This window comes from Trichosurus vulpecula, chromosome 1, assembly GCF_011100635.1.
Source record: "Trichosurus vulpecula isolate mTriVul1 chromosome 1, mTriVul1.pri, whole genome shotgun sequence".
In the NCBI taxonomy this organism is placed as follows: Eukaryota; Metazoa; Chordata; class Mammalia; order Diprotodontia; family Phalangeridae; genus Trichosurus; species Trichosurus vulpecula.
The window spans coordinates 167,316,045-167,343,236 of NC_050573.1; the positions used below are offsets into that span (position 1 = coordinate 167,316,045).

A 27,192-nucleotide genomic window follows, 5' to 3' on the forward strand; every position below is an offset into this window, starting at 1 on the left:
GTAAAGGGCATTATGTACATGAGGCAAGAAGTCTAGATCACAGAACTGCCACTATTCAACTTTATGGAGAGGCATGGAGAGGCTAGCACAATTAGGTGTCATTAACAGGCTCAAAAGCAATTGTCATATCAAACAAAGGTATGTTTAATAAGTACTGGAGATTAAAAAAAACCAAGCACCCAACAACAACAGCCCAGAATGTCAGAATCACCAATGATTCATACATTCATAAAATGTACTCAAATTACTCCCCTGACTTCCCCCAACATTACCCTCAACTGCCCCTAGAACGGATGATGCTAGCCTTCATAGTAAAGAACCTATCTCTTCCATGATTCTCTGGCTCCCTCTGGTGTTATCTTTTCACCATACTTTTTTTTTTAAATCTGCTTTCCATCGAAGTAACTGGCTGTTCTTTTTATCCTTCTCATCTTCCCATATGCTTTTTTCAACTGGATGTGCAGTAGATACCTCAAAAGTTAACACAGTCAAAATAGAATCCATGGTCTTTCACAAGAAACTCAGCCTTCTTCCTAATCTCAATGTTTCTGTCAAGGTCACCAAAACCCTTCTGGTCACCCAGGTTTGTAAGGCTGGCGTTATCCTTGATTCTCCCCTCCCCCATATCCAATCAGCTACTGTCTTATCATTTCTACCTCGACAGTATCTCTTGCAACCATCCCCTTCTTTTAAAAAAAATCAGTGATCACTTTGTTTCAAAATGTGTCCAATTACCATCTGGAGTGGTTAAAGTAACAGAACATTGGGCTTATGCAAAAGTAGCCCTCACTACGATGTCATTTAAGAGGTTCCAGGAAACCTCTCTGACTAAAATCCCACCCTCAGTAAGTCAATCCTTTGTATTAAGTCCTTGCAGATTGATTTAAATGTGTACTCCCATGGAAGGGGAAATACAAGATAGGCTCTGACAGGGGAGTGCTGGTAAATGTTAAACAACCAGCTCTCCGGGGGGGGGGAGGGATGTATATGACACACTTTTAAATTTAGTCTCCATTATTAATATTGTCTCCATCACTATCTTAAGTCTAGGCAACCATCAGAACAACGGAGCAAGCCCTGATTTGTAGAATTTGCCAATGCATTGACCCAAGGCATAAATGCTCACACGGAAAATTTCACAATCTGCTCTCACTCACAAGCTGGTCTGAATTTGCTTTGGCACACCCCTGTGTATTCCAACCATTTGATATGAATGAGCTGATCAGATCAACTTCCTTCTTGACAACAGGAATCGTGATAGTCCTGAGCACTGAGCACCAGAGGGAAGTGAGCTTTTTATGAATCTCTTGAGTCTTGTGTTTGAATGTCAAATTTTCTATTCAGCTTTGGTTTTTTCAGCAGGAATGCTTGAAAGTCCTCTATTTCATTAAATATCTATTTTCTCCCCTGAAGGATTATACTCAGCTTTGCTGGGAAAGTTATTTTTATTGTATTTCTAGCTCCTTTGTCTTCCAGAATATAATTTTCCAAGCCCTTCATTTCCCACGGAAATCTTGTGTGATCTTCACTGTAGTTCCACGATATTTGAATTATTTCTTTCTGGCTACTTGAAGTATTTTCTCCTTGACTTGGGAGTTCTAGAATTTGGCTATAATATTCCTGGGAGTTTTTGTTTTGGGATTTCTTTCAGAAGATGATCAATGAATTCTTTCCTTTTCTACTTTACCTTCTGGTTCTATGATATCTAGGCAATTTTCCTTTATAATTTCTTGAAATATGATGCCTATACTCTTTTTTTGATCATGGATTCAGGTACTACAACAACCCTTAAATTATCTCTCCTCAATCTATTTTCCATGTCAGTTTTTTCCAATGAGATAGTTCATATTTTGTTCTATTTTTAATTCTTTCTATTTTTTTTCTATTTTGATTTTGTTCTCGTTATTTCTTGATGTCTCATGGAGTCATTAGCTTCTACTTGGCCAATTCTAATTTTAAGAAGTTATTTTCTTCAATGAGGTTTTGTACCTCTTTTACCAAATTGTTAATTCTCTTTTCATAATTTTCTTGCACTGTTCTCATTTCTTGTCCCAATTTTTTTCTCTATTGCTCTTATTTGATTTTAAAAATCATTCTCTGTTCTTTTTTTAAAATCTCTTTCTTTAACTCTCCTAGGAATTCTTGTTGAGCTTATATCCAATATGCACTTTTTTTTCCTTTTAGGCTTTGCTTATAGATGTTTTCAGGTCATTGTCTTCTTTTGAGTTTGTTTTTAGCTTCCCTGCCTCCATGTAATGGATGGAGCAGGGTGGGACTTTTTGTCTTTGTTGTTTTGTTTAGGAGTGCTTCTCAGCATTAAGGCAGTCAAGTACCTTTGATGAGTCTTGCCTTTCAAATGTAAAGACAAACAAAGTGGACCTTTTGTTGTCTTTTGTTTTAGAGTGCTTCTCAGCACTAAGGCAATCAAGTACCTTTGATGAGTCTTGCTTTTGTTTGAATCAAGAGTCATTGATTGGAAATAATGAATATGATGTGGTGCTAGTGATTAAAGATCTTTCCCATACCCCTTTTGCCAAGTAGGCACTGAGCCCATAAGGCCCTGAACAGGGTACATGAGCTCTGAGGTTGGTGTTTTGCTTTTGGGGGTACACTCATTGGAAGAGTGTTGGTGATTTGACCAGACAAGACTCAGGGTAGCCGTAGGAGCCCCCTGGCTTTGAAAACCCAGATATTGGTGCCTCTCTCTCTGGTAACTATGTATTTAATGTCCTGGTCAGACAGCTAAAGGCCTGTCTGTTGATTTCTGTGTGTTACTTGCCCTGTTTATAAAATTTCTGCTTGTAATTTTTGTTTGTGTTTTCCCTGAAGTTCAGGGTGCTGACTTTTTTCCCCTGAACTAAGTGAATGATATATGTATGCTTAATTAAAGTGAGATTGTTAACCCCTTAAAGTTGCTTTCCTTAGAAAAGCAGATTAAAGAACCTGTGCCAGCAGCCCTCCTGTGTGATCGGCCTTATTGTTGGTCTTTCACCACCGTAGTAGCTGCTAGCAATGTTGTTGTTACACCCCATAAAAAATTTTTATAATCAGGTGTTGTTGTTGTAGGGGTTTTTTTATCCCATTTTCCCAGCCTATTTGCGGACTTTGGATTTTATGTTAGAGGTGGGCTCTACTAATCTCTGGGAGGGGGAGAGGGAGAGGGAGGAGAAGGGGATGGCTAGCCTAAGTTTCCGTGGCTAGATCTGGGGACCTATAAATTTTCAGTGCTTCCAAAGAGGTGATCCAAGGAGAGTTCTGGTTACTATCCTCCCTATCTAAATTCTGGTCCTTACCCAGGTAGGGCCTCTGCTCCATCATGACTACAGACTATAGCCTCTCCTCCCCACACTGGAACTGCAATTGGGAACTAGGTAATGGGTGATTAAGCTGCCAGATGGTGCTCGGTCCTGTGCCCAGTACTACCACAGGTGTCTTCTGTAATATCTTTCTTATCTGAATACCTGCTTAGTCTCCTTACCGCCCTTAGGTGCTGAGTATTCTTGGTGCCATCACTGCCACGGCTGTTGCTGCCTGCCACCACAGTGGGTACTGTTGCCTCCTCCAGGTCCCCACAGCCAGTGCTGCTCCTTCCACACATGTGGAGCCAGGCTCTACCCGTGCCCACAGGCAGACCTCTCTTTTCACCCTCCTAAACATCCTGGGCTGGAAAAATGAGATACTGCAACTTTTTTATTTTGTTATTCCACTCAGAATTTGATTTGAGGCCTTTTAAAAGAAAGTTGCTTAGAAGCTTGGGCTGGGAGAGCTCAGCAGAAATGTTCAATTCCCTCTGCCATCTTGGCTCCACCCCTTGGTTTCTCTAAGGGGAAATTCCCCCCAAAATCTCTAGTCTAGCTAGCTGAGAATAATGACTTGATGGAGACTGTTAACTCTCTTGTTTCTTCCCAAAGTCCTTTTCTTCAGCAACTTGAAGTGAGGTTGACCTCCATCTTCTCTCTAGAAGCTGGAAACTGATTCAACACTATTCTTAAAAAAGATTCTCCAATAGAGAGTGCTGAAAAGGAAGTAAAGGTGACTCTTGCCCCCCAAACAGAGCTCTCTCACCTCTCACCAACTCTGCTAGACCTCTCACTAACCACCCCCTTCTTTCTGCTCATAATCACCATCCTAGGCCAGGTCCAGCAGCATCTTAAGTGGTCTCCCGGCCTCTTCTCTTCTCTCTACCATCCATCCTCTACATTCGCCTAAGCGATGTTCCTAAACCACAGGTCTAACCGTTTCACGCCCCTTTTCAAAAAAGCTGCATTGGCTCTCCCCCTCATCTCCAGGATAAAATACAAAATCCTCTGTTTGGTATTCAAAGCCTTGCACGAAGTGGTTCCAGGCACTGGAAGGCAGCTGGTGGTGCCATTGAGGGAGTGCTATGCTTAGAATAAAAAAGACTCGAATTCATATCTGGCCTCAGACACTTACTTGCTATATGACCCGGGATGAGTCACTTAACTTCAGTTTGCTCAACTGTAAAATGGGTATTTACAATAATAGCAGCTTCCTTTCAGGGTCAATATAATATGTAATTGTATAATGATAGAAATGACAGAATATTTTTTAAAGCACTCAGCATAGTGCCTGGCGCATAGTAGGTGCTATGTAAATTATTTTCCCTTATTCTCTTCTCTTTCCCCACCTTTCTAAATTGATTAAATAAAGGAAAGTGCCTCAAAGTTCTTTTGGATTAGCTTTAATATGTCCATGAAAATTCTAGGAGTAAAGACAGGAAGGTAACTGAGATCATGATTTTGCCCCCTGGGCTTAACTTACCTCTGCAGCTCTTCTTCTCCCATTCAGTTTGAAAACTGGGGAATCCTAAACCCCGGAGCTGTTTGATAGTTGGGCAAATTACCATTACTTGACAACTTTATTTTTTTTTAAATAATAAGCATCCCTTTATTTGCTAATGCCAGTATCAAAACTGATGGCACGAGCGCCAGCACTGACTCGGACACATCTGGCCTTTCTCTTAATAAACAATAAACTATGAAAGCAGAGGGTTGGGTGTCATTGTGTTTTGCAGTTTTGTTTAATTGTTTTGGGGGGATGAGACATTGTAGGGAGTACAATTATGAAGACAGTTGGGTTTTGTATGATATGTCAAATTAAAATTCATCAATAGAAATGTTAGCAAGAAAACTACCCTGCCAAGTACATAAAGCATTAGTTTAATTTTATGTTGTCCAAATGTATGCCATGAATATTTTCCCTGCTTGATTAAGATGTAAATGATTTCTATTAGGAGATTTGGTTGAAGATTTACTCAGTATTTGGTTCACTTGCTGGTTATTTGATCCTTGTTATTAATATTCATTATTATAATTATGTATGCTGTTATTGTCGTCCGTTTGTTTCAGCTGTGTCTGACCCTTCCTGACCCCCATCGGGGGTTTTCTTGGAAAAGATACTGGACTGGTTTGCCATTTGCCATTCGCCATCTCCAGCTGGGGAACTGAGGCAAAAAAGGTTAAGTGACTTGCCCAGGATCATGTAGCTACTGAGTGACTGAGGCCGGATTTGAACTTAAGAAGATGAGTCTTCCTGACTCCAGGATCAGCACTCTATCTACTGGGCTACCTAGCCTCCCCTAGTTATATGTGGTGTAGTATGGGATGGGATGGGATGGGATGGGATGATATGGTATGGCATGGTATGGTAGAGACAGAGATGGAGTATATATTATATATAGCTATATTATAGCATTATTATTATATTTCATATAATAATATATACAATTAAATATAATATAATATAATATAATATAATATAATATAGTACATAGTATATGACACACTTATTAATTGTAATAGTATACAATACTATTACATATTATATAATATATTACATGACATATAGTATACTATTTAACATATACTATCTCATATATAATATAGTGTAATCTATAGCATATATCATATGTAGCATAATGTATATATGCTATGATAGATATTGTACACTACACTACATATATACTATATGTGTGTTTATACATATATAATAGACTAATAGTATATATTATCAGCCTATAATCTCATTTAAGTAGGGAGAGCAATAATCCTGGTGCCCTCAGGCAGGCAGAATAAAGACTATCCACTCCATGCCCCTAAGTCTTACTAAGGGGAAATCCAAGGATGATTTGCATGAACTCAGATGAGCAATCAGGTGAACAATGAGAGATAAAAGAAATGTACCCATTTACTGACCTCAAGTCCAAAAGACTGAGTTCAGGGAGTGGAAACTGAGGCAGAAGCAAAAGAATTGAAAACACATACTCCACCTGGAACTTGACTGAGCGCAATTACAGGGTCTAACTCACGAAAGATGGGAAATTGTTCCTGAGGCTATGAGTTAAAAAAGGAGTGAAGGTCCCCTTGGCTACACAGCAGCTGAGAGTGCCAGCAGGCGGCAGCAGAGAGCAGCATGATGCACTAACCAGCAGAGAAGAGGTCAGAGGGGTAAGGGGTCAGGACTAGAGGACTGGCTTCTAAGCAGCAAAGAAAAAGCAATAGACCAGCAAGGGATCCAAGAAGCTAAAGGCCAGCAAATAACGCGGTATGTGGCTATGCTGAAGACAGGACATAGCTCTAAGAGTATGAATGGCCTATACACACTATACACACACTATACACTGTACACATACTTTCTCCTTCACATGTTCCTGGCCACACTTGTTCCTTGTACACACACCTTTCTCCCACAAATAATGTGGGCATTGCTGGGACAATGTACACTCACGGGGGTGGAGGGATTTTCCTTATTTATCTTGCCATGCTGTTTTAAATACATTTTCCTCTGAGCTAATGCATCCTCTGATTGGTCTGGTAAAAGAGAAAAATCAAAAGGGGTTTGTGAGTTATAGTTTTGAATAGATGCTGACTCATCTGACCCTTTTTTTATCTATTTTTATCTAATGAAGTTATAAAGTAATAAAAGTTGAGCAGACTGCAAATTAAAGATTGATGAATCTGTTTAGTTCAAACAGCACTTATTCAGAAAAGGTAACTTTCCTTGTAATCTAAGATACTTATTATAGTGTAACAAGCAGCACAGTAGAGCAAAGGATTTAAAATTATACATATATAATATATATAACATATATTACACTACATGTATTATATATACTTTTATATATTAAATATATATTTAGGCATTTTATAATGCTTTATAATATTTATATATTGAATATATATAATATATAGTATATCATGTCATTGACTGAGTAATGACTTTTAAATTTTATAAAGATACATACATATTCCTCCAACTACTCAGTTCTTGTTTACAGAGAACATCTGGCTTTATGCCATACAAAGTCTGGAAGCAACATTCCAATGCCATTTTTCTTATTTCATAAACTCGAGTTGTTGTGGTTGTTGTTTGTATAGTATTTTTATTTTTTTTGTTAATATTTAATCTGCTTTAACCAGACAGTACGTTGCAAGTGTAACATCTCTAGTCTAAATCATCAGCTATAAGTTTGGGTTCTAGGAGAAAAAGATGTTGCTTAGAGACTTGAGAGATGTAAATATTTGAAACATACCATATGGGAAATGTGGATTTTGGATTAATTTATAAAGTTTCTCTTTTTATTTAAATACTAAAATTTTCAGGAAAGAACGTAATCTGGCTGAAATTTTATTGCTGAACATTATTTTCATGTGACTTTATAAAGTTTCTCTCCAATATGGATCGTCTGAAGTTGAGTACGTTCATTATTCTTAAAGAAAGCTATAACAGAATCACTAACATTAATAAAATTTTTCTCCAGTATAAATTGTACTATGGTACATGAGTCCAGTTTTCTAGAAGAAGGCATTCCCAACTCTATTTCATTTCTAAAATTTTTCTCAAATAAGAATTATCTAATGTCCCATAAGTTATATTCTCCTCTAGAAGGCTTTCCAAAATTTATTATATATCTAAGGTTTCTTTCCAGAATGAATTTTATGATGATGAATAAGTCGCGATCTTCAAAAGAAAGAGTTCTTACATTTACTACATTCATAAGGTTTCACTCTAGTAGGAGCTCTCTGTTGTTGAATAAGTCGTCTGTACCGATGGAAGTCCTTTCTGCATTCGTTACATTGATAAGGTTTCCCTCCAGTATAGAACTTCCCATATTGACTAAGTTCTGTGATCTGCTGGAAGGACTTTTCACATTCATAAGTGATAAGGTTTCTCTGTGGTATGAATGATCACAAACTGAATCAGTTCTGTGCTCTATGGAAGGCTTTTCCCATATTCATTACAGTGATAAGGCTATCTCCTATACAAACTCTGATGATTAGTAAATTCTATTTCTGTTGAAAAGTCCTCTCACATTTATTAGATTTATAAGACTTCTCTCCATTATGAATTCTCTGATGAGCAATAAGTCCTGTCTTCTGATGGAAGAGCTTTCCCACTTTCATAAGGTTTCTTTCCAGTATGAATATTAAACTTGAACCTGGGGTAGCTCTCGGGTGTCTCACACTTGAGAGAGACTCAGACTACATTGATAAATCATAGTAAATACCACTCCCATAATTCTATAATCTCAGTATGTTCTAATCTTTCCTAAATACCTGCCAACAGACAGTGTGCTAGAATGATTGTAAACATGTCAGGAAAAGAACCTATGCAGGAATCATTTAAATTTATAGTATCTCAGTTTCTCTGCCTAGAAAAGGAAAGGTAGCAGTATTACTTTACAAGAAAACTAGATAGTTCTATGTAATATAGCACCTATGAAGGGTAGTAGCTGAATTCCTCTGGAAAAAAAAAACCATACTTGGTAAATATGATTTAATTTTCCTCTTCCTTTTGGCACAGAGCCAGTAACTTTTGCAATGGACCCATTAAGAAAGGAAGGAGATAAGCATGTATTAAGCACTTACTACAAGACCTTAGCTTAAAAAGGCCAAGGTCCCCCACTGCATCTGGGGCCATCTCCAGTTGTCCTGATCTCTATCTTTCCGCTGGACCCAGACGGCTCTGGAGGAGAAAGTGAGACTGGCGACTTTGCACAGCCCTCGCTCACTGAAATCCAATTCATTTATAAGTCATGGCATTACCTTCCTGATGTCATGGTCCTCTTTGAGAACAAAGGACAAACAACTACATGCCAGGCACTGCGCTAAATGCATTACGAATATGATCTCATTTAATACTCACAACTGCCCTGAGAAATAGGTACTATTATCCCCATTTTACAGTTGAGGAAACTGAGGCAATCAGTGGTTAAGTGACTCGCCAAAGGCCATACAGCCAATAAATATATGAGTCCACATTTGAAATCAGGTCTTCCTGACTTCAGGCCTAGCATAATATCTACTGTGCAATCTGGTTGCCTCTAGGGAAAAAAAATACATCAATATCTCATCTAGCCAGCAATTCTATAAAGATAACAGATAACCTTCTACTTTCTTCCCTATCCTGGAGAAGCAATGTAGATTAAGGGTTAGAAGACCTCAATCTGGGTCCTTTTTCTGATACTTACTAGCTATATAACCAAGGACAAGGCACTTCCCTCTCGGAACCTCAATTTCCTCATCTGTAAAACGGGAATGACAATAATCCTCACACAACCAACCTTGGCAGGTACTTGTGAGGCAGCTCTAATGGAGATGCTGGAGATTCCTGACCCTGGTACTTATATGGATGCAGATAATCTCCTTATCTAGCTGGGCGCCCATGGGGCTACGTACCACGGTCATTGCTGACTTCTCAACAGGAGAAGTAACTTCCCCAATCTTCATCTATATTGGCTCACCAGCTACTCCAGGGACAATCCCATTCCTAACTCTAAACTAGAATGCCCCCAGAAGAGCGGGATGAAAGATGTACCTAATGCCCACATGGACCAGACCCAGGGCTGGTTGTTTTATTTCTGCGCAGGAAGAGGAATGCTATGCAAAGATGAATCCCAGTCTGTATTAACAGAATGACTTCAACAGATCCCATATCTGCATTTAGGAGAATAGGGACTTTCTTTTGCCTCTGTTTGTATTCCCAGAGCTTAGCACAGGGTACCGCATGCAGCAGGCACTTAATAAATGTTTATTGACTTGAATTTGGGAAGCTGACATTTTAAGCTTTGCCAGAACATACAACAGTCGGACCACACTGCTAACTCTAATTTCCTTGTTTACCTCACCACCAGGCATTGCCCAAACAGCCAAGTCTCACCATCTTTCTGGCCATCTGTCTCCTGCCTCTTTCCTTACATAACTTCGACTGTAACAGATTACTCTGGCTGACCATGAAGCTTCTACTCTGCCAGACTCTTAAGATTCCCCTCACTTTTTTAAAATCCACAAGGTTCTCTGGACTCATCCATTTTGATATTACCACCCACTCGCCTAGTCGGAGGAGATAAAAAAGAGAGAGGTGATCCCATCCCAGGTATAAGTAGAAAATGTGCTCAAGGCTTGTTTCCGGGTAGGGGCCGCTTTCTGACCCAACCCTCCTGACGGCTCAGAGTTGAACTTAACACCAAGTAGCCAGGAGGATGTGAAAGACCTAAGCAGAATATCCACAAAGTTCCAGCTCAGCAGCTCATCGATGAGTCATATATAGCTGGAAGCTCTCCCCATCCTCAAACTTCTACATGGTCCTCAGGAATGGTACCGGGGCAGGCTACTTAAGAAGAGGACGCCCACCACAAAAGCAATAAGCAAATAGGAATTATTATTTTCCTTTCTGTTTTCTTCTCAAACTCATAAATTATAAAAGCTGTCCTGGTAGATACTAATAAAATGACATGTAAATTACGTAGGTAATTTACCTTTACTTACAGTTGTAATAATAAACAATAATAATAATAATAAATAGAATTTATGTAGTCCTTTCTGATTTACAAAGTGCTTTACAAATATTGTCTCATTTCATTCTCAGAACAATCCTAGGAGGCAAGTACTCTGATTATCCTCATTTTACGAATTAAGAAACTAAGGTGAACAGAGGTAAAGTGACTTGTCCAGGATCACACAGCTAGTAAGTAGCTGAGGTTGGATTTGAACTCAGTTCTTTCTGACTCTAGGTTCAGAGGTAAATTGTTCATGGAGTTAAAAGGGAGTGAGGGGGTGTCTGGTAATTCGTTCTGTTATGTAAAATATCAGATACCCAAACTGTATGGTTTCTCTACCCATTTTGATAGTATCAAGTGGCACCTGGAAGAAGCTTTAAATTAAAAGGCACTAATAAGACTAGAAAAGTGTCAGCTCTGACATAGATAAAACTGCAGTCTTGCTTATCAATTGCCCTTTCATTTTCTTCTTTAGACTTTGTTTTTATTTGGGGCGTGGAGTGACCTCCGTTTCTCAATATTTACACATTCCGAGTAGTGTTTTCCTTATGAACTTTGTAATCATGGTTTAATAATACATTTTGGGTGTGGATAATATATTAGATGACTATCTCTACTTTCTGAAGATCAGGACTTTGCTCCATCTGCAGCCTCCCATTCTATAGACTATATCACAGATTACAGACAATGGTTCCCTGGTCACATCTCTAAATTCTTCACATGTTCTAGAGTGCAATCTGGAGAAATGAATTCATTTAAAATAACCATTTAAAACTACCTCTTCTACTCTCTTTGAAAAAAAGTTTTTTGGTTTTTTTTTTTAAGACTAGATTTCCCTATCCTCCTCAGACCCATCGCAATAATTACCAACCACAAAGTTTTAATCAGGTATATTTTTCTGACCTGGGCCAGTTCACTCCTCCTTAGGCAGCCTGATAGACCCCCATTCCTAGGAGTTCATCACATTGATATCAGACATAGTGAGAAAACCTTCTGGCTTTACTCCTACTGCAGCTCAGAACTCCCAAGCCCAAGCAATCCATCTCCCCCAGACTGTCCTCTAATTTTCTACAAGTTTCTTCCAGGCTCCCCATCTGGCTCCAAACAGCCGCAAAAGACTAGCCAGGTGGTGAGTGCATCATTTCATAGTCTCTAGCTTTCCCCACCCCCTACTGCTATTGGTGCCTCTTCCGTGAGCACGTGATTTTTCTCTTCCATAAAGTAATGTATTCCCAAAATTGAGTGTAACAAGGTGGGAGCCGAGTGTTCTGCTCCACCTGTGTCTGGGGCTCTCTCCAAAGTCCACTATCGCCGGCAAATCTCTTCTATATATGTCCATCCAGAGAGGTGAAATAACATTTTCTGAAAGGAAAGAAAGCCTCACCCTTCTGGGAAATGGCAGGTAAGAAATAATAGCTTTTTTTAAAAGTTAAGGTTAAATATTAATCATTAGTGCAACTCATGCGTCTCAACCTCTGTGCTTAGTTGGGTGACTTACAAGGTCACCTTTTCAGCTGCCTTGTGTTTGTTCTCTTGGGTTCTGTGCTCTGAATAGGGAACTCAAAACCAAGACTGGAACAGCTGAACCTCAGCTGCTACAGATGTTGGTCCATAGAGAAAAAACCCACCCAAGGCAAACCATGTCACATCAAGCTTTTACAAGAAGCAGATTAAACAGAATGCAAGAGGCAGGGTGGGAAAGTAGAAGAAGCAGCCTCCGGGTCAGGAAACCTAGTTTTATGTCCTGTCTTTAACATATTGTAGTTGTGCGACCATAAGCAAGTCGCTTAACTTCTCATTTCCTCAGGCAACTCTCTAAAACTATAGATTGCAATCTGCATTGGTAGAGGGACTTTTCTCATCATGTTGGGAGTTCTCTAAATCAATGAAATCAGCCAGTCAACAAAGATTTATGAAGCACTTATTATGTGCCAGGCACTGTGCTGAGTGCTGGGAATGAGAAGAAAGGCAGCAAATGTGGCCTCTGCTCTCAAGGAACTCACATTTGAATAAGAGAGATAGGGTAGATATACAGCAAATTATAGATGGTGGAAAGGAAGGAAGGAAGAAAAAAGAAAAAGAAAGAAAGAGAGAGAAGAAAGAAAGGGAGGGAGGAAGGAAGGAAGGGGAAGGAAAGAAGGAAGGGAAAGAAAGGAAGAAGGGAAGGAAGAAAGAAGGAAGGAAGGAAAGGAGGAAAGAAAGAAAGAGGAAAGAAAGAAGGAAAGGAAGAAAGAAAGGAAGGAAGGAAGAAAGGAAGAAGGAAAGAAGAAAACAAAGAAACAAAGGAGGGAGGCAGGAAAGAAAGAGAGAGAAAGGAAGGAAGAAGGAAAGAAAGAGAGAAAGAAAGAAAGGAGGAAAGAAAAGAAAGGAGAGGAGGAAGAAAGGAGGAAGGGGGAGGGGAAGGGACAGGGAGAAGGGGGAACAAAGTGAGGAAGGAGGTAGGAAGAAGGGGGGAAGGGGAAATGAAGGGAAGGAAGAGGGGAATGGAAAAAAGGAATAAAGTCATTCATGAAGTATTTTCAGCTCTGCTTCACATGCTTAATGTGTATAGAAATGTCATTACTTTCTCCTTTTACATTGAATTGTGATAAAAAGAGAAATTGTTCTTCAAGGGAGTTTTTTGGTTTTGTTTTGTTTTTTGTTTTTCATTCTCTGATACAGGCAAACGAGTTCTCATAGTCTATGCTCATCAGGAGCCCAAGTCCATGAATGGATCCTTGAAGAATGTAGCAGTGACCGAGTTGACCAGTCAGGGCTGCCAGGTCACTGTGTCTGATCTGTATGCCATGGACTTTGAGCCAAGGGCCACAAGGAAAGATATTGTGGGTGAGCGGTAGGTTCAAGAAAAGTCTATGACTTTTTTTTTAAGGTGCCTGTTTCCTTTCTCTCAAGAGATCCCTGACTTCTGTCTCAAGTGACTGTACAGAGTGAGGACTGAAACCAACTTTCTTCCTGAATATTCTGAAGTTTTAAAAAAGTTCTAAGATAATCCTGTACCATGAACAGCAACTCCTTCCTGGACACTAAGCCTTTGTAAACTGTTTAATTAGTGGTTTGGGGAAGGGATCAACACTGCTGACAGTCTGGCTCCTACAATCCAACGTCATTCCCCACAGGCAACACCTCTTTAAAGTTGGGGAATGAGGGAGATTACTTTCCGAGGAATAGACAGGAGGTCTCCTTGGGGAATCACAATCCAAATTTTCTCTTTTAAAAAAATACCAATAAGTCAAGAAGCATTTATTAAGCCTCTCCTATGTGCCAGGCATTGTGCTAGATGCTGGAAATACAAAGACAAAAATGAAATGGTCCTTACCCAGAAGGTTTACTAGAGCTGGAATAGTGGAAAGCAGAATGAATTCTGAATCAGATAACCTGGGTTCAAAGCCAGGTCCTGCTACTTAAGGGCTGATCAGAGTTCAATCTTAAGAAGGCCGAAGGACAGAGTAGCAGGATAGAGGAGATGCTTTGAAGAAAGCAGAGGGGCTAAAGGATCTCTATCTGGAGAACATTTCTCCTAGTTAGCTTGAAAAAAGAGAGGAGAGAGAGAGAGAGAGAGAGAGAGAGAGAGAGAGAGAGAGAGAAGGCAATAGGATGCACAGATGGTCAGTTCTTCTATTCTGTAAAAAGGGGTTGGTTTTATACCTTCTTGCCTAAAAATATCTCCACTGAGGTATCAGAAATACTTCACATAGTCACAATGAGTAAAATTCAATTAATTTTAAATTTATTTATGTTTATAAACCTCTCTTTGAAAATATAAACCTTTGGAAATACTGGGAGGCTGGAGAGGGGACAGGGTCTATGCTGAGGGAGCTTTCTGCCATTCAAACCTTTGTGTAAATCACTAGTGTTAAACTCAAATGGAAACAGATCCTTGTAGCAAGATGCATATTGACTTAGAAAACCACAAATTAACACCATCAATGTTGCATTTTTATTTATTTTGTTAAACATTTCCCAATTTTAATTCTAACATTAACATTTTAATCTAGCTTGGGTTGGGTTTTTGCCCAACAGGTAGGTCCCAAGTTTGACACCTCTGGAATAAGTAAATCAGAATTCTTTCCTCCTGTCGTATAGCTAAGATCAGCTAATACCAAATAAATGGATTGGCCTTTGACCAAATAAATGATATTTGACTGAAGGTAGCACTATCAATCTTGTGAGCTACCACAGCTGTCTCCAGAGGAAGAATATTAGTTCCCAGTCTTTTGGGGAGCATCTGTGACTTATTTTAAGGGGATCATTGGAACCAGATTTCTTTAAGCTACTGGGAATAAGAATAATTAGGCCTAGTGAATTTCTCCACAGGTACTCTAAGCAACTCAGAATCCTTCAATTATGCTGTAGAAACCCACGAGGCCTATAAGAAAGGATCTCTGTCCAGTGATGTGGTTGAGGAGCAGAAGAAAGTACAAGAAGCTGATCTAGTAATATTTCAGGTAAGTTTTTCCCTTGATCAGATACGTTGAACTGGCTTCTCTCAGGGAGTAAGTACTTCTAGGTAATGTTTCTTAGTATCTGAAATCTCATTAGCCTCCTGGCACATATCAGAGCGCTAAGCTTTATTAGTTTAGGCACATAGTGAATAATTAATAAATGCTTGTTGACTTACTGAATTATTTTTCAAAGCTGTGTTTGCCAATGGAAAGAGGATTGATGTCTTCCTTATAAATTTGAACCTTGGAGTCCCAAACAAAATATTAATAAAGGGTGCTGTATCCTCTGCCCTCTGATCCAAGAAATGCCCTTCATATGCCCTGAAGCTTCCTTTCATCTTATGGGTTCCCAAGACTGTAGCAGCTACTAGTTAGGTCCACACAAGAAATGATCTAGACAGTTTAGGTTGGAAAAATACTTTCACCTGAATGAGCCAGATCGTGGAAACAAAAGTCTTCCTTCATTCCACATTTCTAATTAATCGGTTCAGCTCTTCCTTTTGCTTCAGCATGCTGTCCTTTTGAAGTCTAACTTATCTAAGGGTCATATATGTAGGTCTGCCTCATTCTGTCGTACTTCACTTTATCGAGGCTTTGCAGATATTGTGGTTTTTCGTTGTTGTAGTTTTAAAATTGAAGGTTTGTGGCAGCCCTACTATATAGGCAATTCCACAGGTGCCATTTTCCCGCACATGCTCACATTGTGTCTCTCTGTGTCACATTTCAGTAATTCTTGAAATTCTTTCGAACTTTTTCACTGTTATCATATCTGCTATGGTGATCTGTGATCAGTGATCTTTGAGGTTACTGCTGTAATTGCTTTGGGGCCAATATGAGACGGCAAACTTAATCGATAAGTGTTGTTCTGACTGCTCCACCGACAGGCTGTCCCTGCCTCTCTCCCTCTCCTTGGATCTCCCTATTCCCTGAGACTCAACAATATTGAAATTAGGCCAATTAATAACCGTACAATGACTCCTAAGTGTGCTAGTGAAAGGAAGCGTCCATCGATGTGGCAAACTTCATCGTCTTATGTTAAGACCTTGCCACAGACACCCCAACCTTCAGCAGCCACCATCCTAAACAGTCAGCAACCATCAACAGTGAGGCAAGACCCTCCATCGGCAAAAAGACTGCAGCTTGCTGAAGGCTCAGATGATGGTTAGTATTTTTTAGCAACAAAGTATTTTTTAATTAAGGTATGTGCATTTTTTTAGACATAATACTGTTGTACATTTAATAGACTACAGTATAGGGTAAACCTAACTTTAATATGGACAGCTAGGTGGTATTGTAGAAAAAGCATTGGACCTGGAGCCAGGAAGACTTGAATTCAAATATGACTCTGGCACTTAGTAGCTGTGTGCCCCTGGGTAAGTCACTTAACCTTCTCTGCCTCAGTTTCCTCACCTGTAAAATGAGCTGGAGAAGGAAAAGGCAAGCCACTCCAGTACATTTGCCAAGAAAATCCCCAATGGGGTCATGAAGAGTCAACAATAACAACTTTCATATGTACTGGGAAACCAAGAAATTCATGTGACTTGCTTTATTGTAATATTCTCCTCATTGCGGTGACCTGGAACCAAACTATGGCTGTATAGCTGCCGCCCAGAATCCTGAACCAAGAATTCAGCCCCATGTGTTTTAATCTATTTTAAACTGTTCTGAGCAAAGCTGTGAGCTCAGGAGACACTGATTCCTGGGCTGTGATTGTAACCTTGATGGGAAAAGTCAGAGAGCTCATAAACCCGTCTGCTAACTAAATTTGAGGCATCAGAGTTGTGCATCAGTGTATGCTCTGGCTCTGTGAAGAGCAGGCAATACAAGGGCCGGGGCCAGGAAAAAAATGTGGAAGTGCTGCCCTCCTGTGGACATTGTAGAGCTCGGCATCATCAGTGTCGAGGGTAGCTCTTGTTAACACGTAACTGAAGGAAAGGATCTACCAAGAAGCTAATTTTTTTCCCTTTCTGGACCAAGTGGGAATTTGACATATATGCTAAAAATGAATGCAAAAGACTAGGGTGAGAATATGGCTTATATCACCAGCCTTGGCTGACGTGTCTCGGTTAGTTTTGCTGAATGGCATTTTTCTCTCTTTCTTTTTACCTTTTGTTATCAGGGATATTGAGGGAGGGAGGCAGGAAAGACATCTTCGGAAATAAAGGTGATGAAAAAATAAATGTATCGGTAAAATTTCCGTTTATGTTAATGCAAAAGCACAAATCTCCTTCCTCATTAATACATTTTAATCTATGTCCTACATGAAGATGAAGCTTAATGCCTAAGAGGTAAACATATACTGTCCTGTAATGTCCTGTAAACATGGACATTAAAGGGTCCTAAAAATAGTAAAGGGGCAGCTGAGTGCCAGGCCTGGAGTCAGGAAGACTCATCTTCCGGAGTTCAAATCAGGGCTCAGATACTTACTAGCTGTGTGACCCTGGATGAGTCGCTTCTGTTTGCCTCAGTTTCCTCATCTGTAAAATGAGCCAGAGAAAGAAACGGCATACCATTCCAGTTTCTCAGCCAAGAAAACCCCCAATGGGGTCTGCACCACCTAACAGCTCCTACTGTTGGCCAGCTCTAATGAATAGGAAGATTTTCTTGAAGTCAGACCTGAATCCGCCTCTTTGTAACTTCTGCCACTGCTCTTAGTTCTACCTTCTGGGAAGAAACGCAAAAAGTTTAATTCCTCTATTGAAGATGCCATCATATTTGTCCCTAATGTTCTCTTTTCCAACTTAAACATGCTCCAGTTGCTTCACTGTGTTGAACTAAATGGCCTCAAAAAAGTGTGTGCTTTTTTTTATTCCAAGAATTTAAAAAAATGAAAACCAATGTAATTTCATCTACAAAGTTTTTGGACAGAATATCTTTTTAGACAAAGAATATCTTTGTGAAATGAATAAATTCACAGTGAAGCTAAGTATACCATGTGCTTTGCTGAAGTATTTTTTAATGATTAATATTTAGTTTACTACTCCTAAAAATTAATTTGGGAATACTTAATAGAATACTTTTTATATAATTAAACAAAATTATCTAAGAGATATGTTGAATTAAAAAACTCGTTGAGGAGAATAGGAGTAATTTTTAAATATCCATTTACATTTTTTGTTGTTCAGTCATTTTTCCGTCATGCCCAATTCTTCATGACCCCATTTGGGTTTTGTTGTTTTTCTTTTTTCCTGGCAAAAGTACTAGAGTAGTTTACCATTTCCTTTTCCAGATTATTTTACAGATGGAAAAACCGAGGCAAACAGAGGTGAAATGACTTGCCCAGGGTCACACAGCTAGTAAGTGTCTGAGGCCAGATCTGAACTCAGGAAAACGAGTCATCCTGACTCCAGGCCTACCAGTCTGTCCACTATGCCTCCTAGCTGCTCCCCATTTGCATTTAAAGTGATTAAAAATAATGTACCTTGAATACATTTTCCCACCAAGGTGAAGTGTTTACCTCTGACTTGTGACAGAGCATCTTCTTGTTTCCTTTCTATAGTTTCCTCTGTATTGGTACAGTGTGCCTGCCATCATGAAGGGCTGGATAGACCGAGTGCTCTGCCAAGGATTTGCCTTTGAAGTCCCAAAATACTTTAACAAAGGTTTCTTTCAGGTATGTGCTGTGGAATATGTTGAATTTATCATTTGGGGAAGGAAGATTTAATATAGTGCAGGTTTCTAAGACAGTTTCCAAAACCAGCTTAGAATTTGAAAGTCTACAGTCTTCTTCCATCCTATTTGATTGGTTTTCTCATTTAGAGATGAGAAGTAGCTTTTGCTTCTTTGTCATGACATGAGGCCCAGCTTACACCAAGATAAACTGCATATTTTGAGGCATTTCTTTTTTTTCTATTCTTTATTTTTCTAAAACTTAATTACACAATAAGAAAAGAAAAAGAAACGTATTATAAACTTAAATATTAAAACACATACAAAATTAAAAAGGGAAAAAAACATGTCATGTGCATAATAGAACATAAGAGAGGATTTGAAATACGTAGCAATAAATTTCCATTTCAAGAAAGCCTGTGTAATAGATGCTATGTGTTGTGTTGAGAGCTGTCCATCTTTTGAGTGATTCAGTCCCCTGAGGCCTGCTCCAGCCCTGTCTGTGCTGGTGCAGCCCACTCTGGACTGTCCTCTTCTCTCAGATTGGTGAGACAGACCTTCCCTGTCGACCTTCCAGGTGGTCTTGGTCTGGGAATTTGTTTCACTATGTCATTTTGTGGGTTCTGCTGCTCTAGAATTTGTTTGGAGTCATTTTTTACAGGTATTTGGAGGGATTTGGGGGAGAGCTCAAGCAAGTCCCTGCTTTTACTCCGCCATTTTGGCTCTGCCCTATCTATCCATCTTTTCTTTGTTAGTTTTCTTTTGTTCTCTACTGTGTGCTAGGTATTTCTTAAAGCACAAGGATATTGATGTGTTCAGAGCAATTAATGACACCGCCCTTTTCTTATCTCCCTAAAGTTATTAATAATAATGATGATGATGATGATAGCTCACATTCAGCATAGCATTTTAAGGTTTGCAAAAGTATCAAATAAACATTACCTCATTTGGTTCTGAAAACACTTCTGTGGAATACTATCATTATCTGTTTTCCTGATGAGGAAATTCAAGTTCAGAGAGAATAAAGGATCCAGCCAGGGGCACACAATTTATATGTCTGAGGAAGGATTTCAATCCAGATGTTTCTGATTTCAAGTACAGTGTTTTATCCAATACACCACGCTGCCTCTCCAAGACATTCCTTTCCTCAGCAACCCCTATGCCAGATTCATAGCCTTCCCTCCCCACCTTGTTTTGGTTTTTTACTTTCATTTATAATATCTGCTCTTCCGGTTCCTCCTTAATTCCAGTGTCCTCCAACTCTGCTCCCTGCAGCTCTGCTCCACATCAGGGCAACGGTGACTTAGGACTCACCACCCCTAAGAACTACTCAAGTCCAGTATGTTGAATTCTTAGATTTCTCTTCATGACTGTAATCTTCTCCATCAACTTCTTCTATTCCTTCCTCTCCTACTGAACTTTCTCTTCAACATCATCTCAACCTCTAGCTCTTTCTTTGCCTGTCTATCACTCCAGTTCTTGGCTCATTATCCCAATACTGTTCTACCTAATCTGGCTACGTTTTTGTTGTTGCTCAGTTGCGTTCAACTCTTCGTGACCCCATTTGGGGTTTTCATTTTGAAGACACTAGAGTAGTTTGCCATTTCCTCCTCTGACTCATTTTACAGATGGGGAAACTGAGACAAACGGAGTTAAGTGACTTGCCGAGGGTCACACACCTGGTATAACTCTGAGGACAGATTTGAATTCCAGAAAATGAGTCTTCCTGACTCCAGGCCTGGAACTCTATCTACTGTGCTACAGTTTCAAAACTGGTTAACAGCTCTTAATGGAACTCTTGAAATTCAATTTTATGTCCAGTACAAGCACACATGCACGTGCACGCAAACACACACACACATTATATTTTTGGTGTTCTGGTTCTATCTTTTGAATCAATTCACACATGTGGTGGAAAGAAAAGAGGTACAGTACATACTTAACAAACCTCTATTACCAGAGAAAACTATTTAAATTAGATAAATTGAGTCTTATTTGAAATGCCTTTGCAATTTCTATATATAGAGGAAAATAGATCGAGCACCCAATGTAAATTTTAATCAGACTAAATTGCTCCCTGTATTCAGAATTCCTGCTTGAAGCATGGGCACATGGAATATTTCTTTATATATCATCACTGTTTGGTCTTGCTATGGCTGTGTATGTCCAGATATACACAGATATGTATATATCTAGAATATTTATCATTATGAATATTATATTATACATTATTATTTTAATTATATATAATTTTTATTTTATTTTACATCTTATTTTTATTATAATTGTTAATGATATTTTGATAATAATAATTTAATGTAGTCATATATTATATATAATTTAATAACCATTATTTTGTCATAATTTTATTTTATAATATTATTTAATTACATATAATATAATTATATATATAATATAATAATTATTATATTATAATATGTGAGTGGGTTAAGTGGACTAGCTTGCACATACTTTGTCACCAATCAACTGGATTAGGCCCTTAGTCAAGAGCTCCAAAAATAAGTAGATTAAGTTATCCAGGGACTGGGGCCTATGTATATACATTGGAGATCTAAATGTCACATTCAGACTTTTACTAAAGTGAGCTAAAAGCCAGTGTAGTGCTATACACATGTAACCTCTGCCACTGGGGAGGCTGAGCCTGGGAGATCAATTTAGCTAAGGAGTTCTGAGCTTAAGCATGCTGGGCAATTCTGCAATCCACTGATCAACAAGGATTTATAGAGAGCTCACTCAGCAGCCAGGCCCCAAACTCCTCTACCCCTAATTGTGAAGTCCATCATTAAATGGCAGGTCTCAACATCAACATGGGAGGCTACAGGCTGCCCAAGGAAGGGCAAACCAGCTTAGGATAGAAAGGAGATGAGGGTAAAGCCTCCATGCCAATTAGTAATGGGATCAGGCCTGTGAGGGGCTGCAGCACTTCTAGCTCAGGCAAATAGGGAGAGTTAGTCTCAAATGGTAGATAGATAGTGATAGATGGACAGATAGACAGTGATAGATAGACAGATACATAGACAGACAGTGATAGATAGGCAGTGATAGACAGACAAACAGATAGGCATAGAAAGATAGATAGACAGACAGATAGGCAGTTATAAATAGATAGGCAGTGATAGATAAATAGATAGACAAAGTGATAGACAGATAGTTATAAATAGATAAATAGACAGGCAGTGATAGTGGTAGACAGATAGATAGATAGACAGATAGATAGATAGGCATAGAAAGATAGACAGATAGGCAGTTATAAATAGATAAATAGACAGGCAGTGATAGATAGTGATAGACAGACAGACAGTGATAGATAGATAGATAGATAGGCATAGAAAGATAGACAGTGATAGATAGACAGATAGGCATAGAAAGATAGACAGATAGATAGGCAGTTATAAATAGATAAATAGACAGGCAGTGATAGATAGTGATAGACAATGATAGATAGGCATAGAAAGATAGATAGACAGATAGGCAGTTATAAATAGATAGGCAGTGATAGATAAATAGATAGACAGAGATAGATAGATAGTTATAAATAGATAAATAGGCAATGATAGTGGTAGACAGATAGATGGATAGATAGGCATAGAAAGATAGACAGATAAGATAGATAGGCAGTTATAAATAGATAAATAGACAGGCAGTGACAGATAGTGGTAGACAGACAGACAGTGATAGATAGATAGAAAGATAGGCATAGAAAGATAGACAGGCAGTTATAAATAAATAGGCAGTGACAGTAGTAGACAGACAGACAGACAGGTAGACAGTGATAGAGAGATAGATAGATAAAAAAGAGTTAGCAAGTGAGCTAACCAAGACCTTGCCCTTGCCATATTAGTACATATACCCCGGGCATTGCATCAATATATGGTTTTCCCCAGTGAAAATATACTTTACTTTTGAATTTCTATTTCGCTTTCTCATTTTTTAAGGTGCTTGGGGGAGGATAGGCAGGAGGATCCCAAACTAGCTGACAGCTCAGGAGCCCATACAACTGTCCACTTCTGAGTCTAAATTTATTGTATTGTTTCTAACCAAAATTTCTTTTTTAAAAATTGCAAATCTTTATTTTCTTTCATTACAGAATAAATTAGGCCTCCTTTCATTCACTACTGCTGGGGCTGAAACCTATTTTAAAAATGGACTTGGTGGAGATGCCAGATACATCTTATGGCCTCTACAGGTAAAGCACAAATATTTGGTTAGTACCATTTGTCGATGTTCCCTTACCTCGTTTCACCTGCTGCTATAGAAAACTCTGCACCCAGTGATCTACAAGTATTTTGATGAGAGCTCACTCAGCGGCCCAACCTGAAACTCCACACTCCCTAGTTGCAGACCTAGAATTGTGCCTTGCACCTGCTAAGTCACCGAATCACAGATTTTGAGAGTTGGAAGGTCCTTAAAAGGCCTTCTCTGTAACGTCACTGACCCAGCATAGTTGAGAGGAAAGAGCGCTGGCCTTGAGGTCAGAGGACCTGGGTTCAATTCCTGCTTTTCACATTACCTGAATAACCTCAGATAAGTCACTTGAACTCAGTTTCCTGATCTGTAATATAAAGCAGTTGGACTAAATGACCTGTGAGGTGGCTTCCAGGTCTAGATCTATGGTCTATGCCTATGGTACCATTGAATATGAAAATCAAAGGCCTCAGATGAGGCAGAACAAAAAGCCTTCTAAGGCAGCCCCATTCCACATTTGGATAGTTCTAATTATTCCAAAATCTAAATCTCCCTCTCTACAGTTTCCATCCCCTGCTCTGTGGAGCCAAGTGGCACAATTTTATCTCTTCCTCTTGCCTATGGCAGCCTTTCAAATACTGAAACACAACTATCATGTCCTCCTAACCCTCCAGGTCTTCCTCTCTCCAGGTAAACATCCTCACTTCCTGCAGGCTCTCCAAATTGCTTCCTTCCTACAAGGTTTAGCTGAATTGTCACTATTTTTGTAAAACCTTCTCTGATCCTCCCAAACTCCAGGATTCTCTTCATCATCACCCTAGCTTTCTATTTACTTCATCTGTGTATTTGTTGTTTACACCATTAGAAGGTGAACTCCTTGAGGGCAGGACTTACATTCCCTTATACAAGCATGAAAGACTCATCTTTCTGAGTTCAAATCTGGCCCCAGACACATTCTAACTGTGTGACCCTGGACAAGTCACTTTATCCTGTTTGCCTCAAAATGGCAAACCACTCCAGAATCTTTGCCAAGAAAACCCCAAATGGGCTCACAAAGAGTCAGATACAACTGAAAACAACTAAACAACAACAAAACATTCTCCATTATCTCTGACTGACAAAGACTCAGCAATCATATCTACCAACTCTTTGAGCTACAAAATTGATATCGACAAAGCATGGGTCTGAACAGGCCACATCCCTGCTCAAAAAACTTCACTGGCTCCCAATTTCCTATAGAATAAAACACAAGCTCCACTGTTTTGTATTTAAAGCCCTTCAGAGTCTGGCTTCAACCTCTCTTTCCAGACTAATTTCACATTGCTCTGCCATATGCTACATGCCAGGCAAATTGGCCTAACTTGCTGCTCCCTGTATACAATGCTCCATCATCTGCCTCTGTGAATCTTTCAACCTTCCTCCCTCTGTCTCTTGGAATTCTTGATTCCATTCAAGCTCAATTCAAGCCACCTCTTACAAGAGGCCTTTCCTCACCATTCCCTTCTTCTTGTTGTTGTTGCCATCCTCATCATCATTCAGTCATTTCGGTCACGGCCCCTCCTCCTCAAAAACCTTTGGAGGATCCCAACTGCCTCTAGAACAAACTAGAAACCCCCTAGGCTGACATTTAAGGATCTCCATAGTGTGGTTCCAGCCAGCCTTTCCAGTCTTATTTCACATTACCCACTTTCACAAATCCTATGTCTTACTCAAATTGGATGACCAGTTCCCTGAGTGTGACATATCATCTATGACCATTCACACAGGCGGTCTTCCATACATGGAATATACTCACTCTTCATCTCTGCCTTCCATAATCCTTATAGTCCTTCAAGATACGGCTCAGGTGCCACTTGTTATATTGCCTTCCCTGATCTCCAGATGAAATGCTCTTTATTTCTTCAGTTTTTCCCAGAACGTTTTTGTCTAGGTCTCCCTTTTTACCCCCAAATCATTTCCTACCTTATATCATATTTTTGTTGCACAGGGTGTATTTTGCCCAGTAAAATATAAATTCCTTGAAGAAAGGACTGTGGTTTTTTTTTTAAAAATGTATCTTTAATTCTTAGCACAGAATCTCACACAAGGTAAGCACTTGAGACATTAAAGTTTTTATGTAAATTTCTTTTTTTGCTTTTTTTCTTTCTCCCCCCCCCCACCCTAGAGGTGGCTACCATTAGACACAAATAGATGTATACGTGTGTGTGTGTGTGTGTGTGTGTGTAAAATTACTCTATACATACTTTGGTTTATCTGTTCTTTCTCTGGATGTAGATAGCATCTTTCTTCATATGTCCTTTACAGTTAATTTGGGTATTTATAATCACCAAAATAATTTATTCACTGAAAGTGAATTTAAAAAACTTAAAACAATATTGCTGTTACTGTTCTGTACATTTTGCTCTTCATTATTTCTTATAGAAAAGAGCAAAAAAGGAGAGAGCCTTAGGGGACACATGCACTTGGAGTATGATGGGAGCCAAATGGAGTTAATTAGGGAAATCTTGATGGAAGAGGTGAAGGAATAGACATGAATTGCTAGAAAGATCGTATTTTCAACAAAGGCAAATGGTCAGTTCAAAACAGAAAGGATGTTGAGGTCAGTTGTCAGTTGAGGTCAGAGGCTTTCTCTGAAAGGTAGAGTGGACAGAAGACATGTGTTTTCTCCTCAGTCTGTTAGTTAATCTGCATAACTTACCAAACTTTAATTTCACAGGACCGTAGATCTAGAGCTGGGGTGGGGAGCCTGCGGCCTTGAGGCCACATGTGGCACTCTAGGTCCTCTTTGACTGAATCCAAACTTCACAGAACAAATCCTTTTATTAAGGGAACTTAATAACCCTAGACCCTAAAGTTCAAAGGAACCTCAAAAGCCCATCCCTCTCATTTTGCAAATGAGGAAACTGAGGCCCAGCAAAATTAAGTAACTGACCCAAGTTCACGTAGAATGAATTCATCAGATTTTGAGCATCAGTCCTCTAACTCCAGAGCCCTGACCACTGTACACAATGATGTATTTGGGTTCAGATGATTTTGGTTGGAAATGTTGTAGATATCTGAATTACAGTAATAAGATTGGTAAGTCCCAGTTGTCCAAAGAACTTCCTCTGATTCACAGTATCCAGCATCCTTGTTTTAATGAACAGTTCATTTGTTTTCCGCGAATTGCTAGTTTTCAAAGAGTGATGTTTCCCCTTCATTACTTCCTTTTGGCTTTTTAGCTGAGTATGAATGCGATGGGGACCATTTCTCATTAGTTTCTTTCTCTCCTTATGAACCTAGCATGGTGTGTTACACTTCTGTGGTTTCAAAGTCCTTGCCCCACAGATCAGCTTTGCTCCCGAACATGTATCAGAAGAGAAAAGAAAGGAGATGGTGGCATCTTGGGCAAGGAGACTGGCAACCATTTGGGATGAAAAGCCAATACACTGCACTCCTTCCTGGTACTTTGAATAATAGCATTTTGTATTGCATGAAAAGTACTCTTTGAATACTGTGAGCAACTTCTCAGGGTACATGAGCATTTGTATACAAAATTTAGTGTTAAGAACCCAATAAACCTTATAACAAAAATAATCATATGCATGTAATAATTTGTATAACAGCCTACTTAGTAAATAGGCATAGACAGCAGTAAATGTACTTTGTTTCAATTGATGTTTTACACAGGTAGGTCAAGAATTTCCAGGGTCAATTTTTGTAGGAGGGGACGGGGAACTGAAGCCATAATGACTGGGCTTCTTCCTTTCTCCCACAGGAAATAACTGTGGCCCCAGGTCCCAGGTATATAGTCAGGACTACGAATAAGTAGATACCCAAGTTTCATTTGTCTTTACAGAAGTCAATCTTTTCCTTTTTGCAGTGGGAGTTATCTCTCTTTACTGAGGAATCGCTTTTAAACAGGACAGTGTGAGCCCCAAGCTTCAGTTAGAAGGCTCTTAAGAAGACCTCAGTGTTTATCCTGTGGCTCTCTTCATTCTTCACCCTCCTTAGTTTAATGGTGTGAAAGAGAGCTGATTGAGTGATACAGTTTAAGGGAAAGTACTACTGTTCAGAAAATGTTTCCCACTCACTCCCTGAAATTCCACTAATTAAGAGTTAATTTGGGTTAACAAAGGAAGAAACCCTTGGAGCCCT

At 39.2% G+C, this 27,192-nt stretch overlaps 1 protein-coding gene across 1 annotated transcript; it reads left to right on the forward strand.

The window, feature by feature from the left end:
* Positions 1–12,036: 12,036 nt before the first annotated feature.
* On the forward strand, positions 12,037–26,631 carry NQO2 (N-ribosyldihydronicotinamide:quinone reductase 2). The gene is made up of 6 exons (XM_036747534.1): positions 12,037–12,200; positions 13,460–13,624; positions 15,113–15,243; positions 18,740–18,853; positions 22,958–23,056; positions 26,338–26,631. Exons 1-6 carry the CDS (start codon positions 12,194–12,196, stop codon positions 26,509–26,511), a joined length of 690 nt encoding a protein of 229 aa, XP_036603429.1. The 5' UTR covers positions 12,037–12,193; the 3' UTR covers positions 26,512–26,631.
* The last annotated feature ends 561 nt before the right edge of the window (positions 26,632–27,192 follow it).

Excerpts from the sequence above, each read along its gene's own strand:
- NQO2 (XM_036747534.1), top strand. Across the intron at positions 15,244-18,739 it reads CTGATCTAGTAATATTTCAG|TTTCCTCTGTATTGGTACAG; the intron begins GTAAGTTTTTCC and ends TCCTTTCTATAG. Across the intron at positions 23,057-26,337 it reads ACATCTTATGGCCTCTACAG|CATGGTGTGTTACACTTCTG; the intron begins GTAAAGCACAAA and ends TTATGAACCTAG.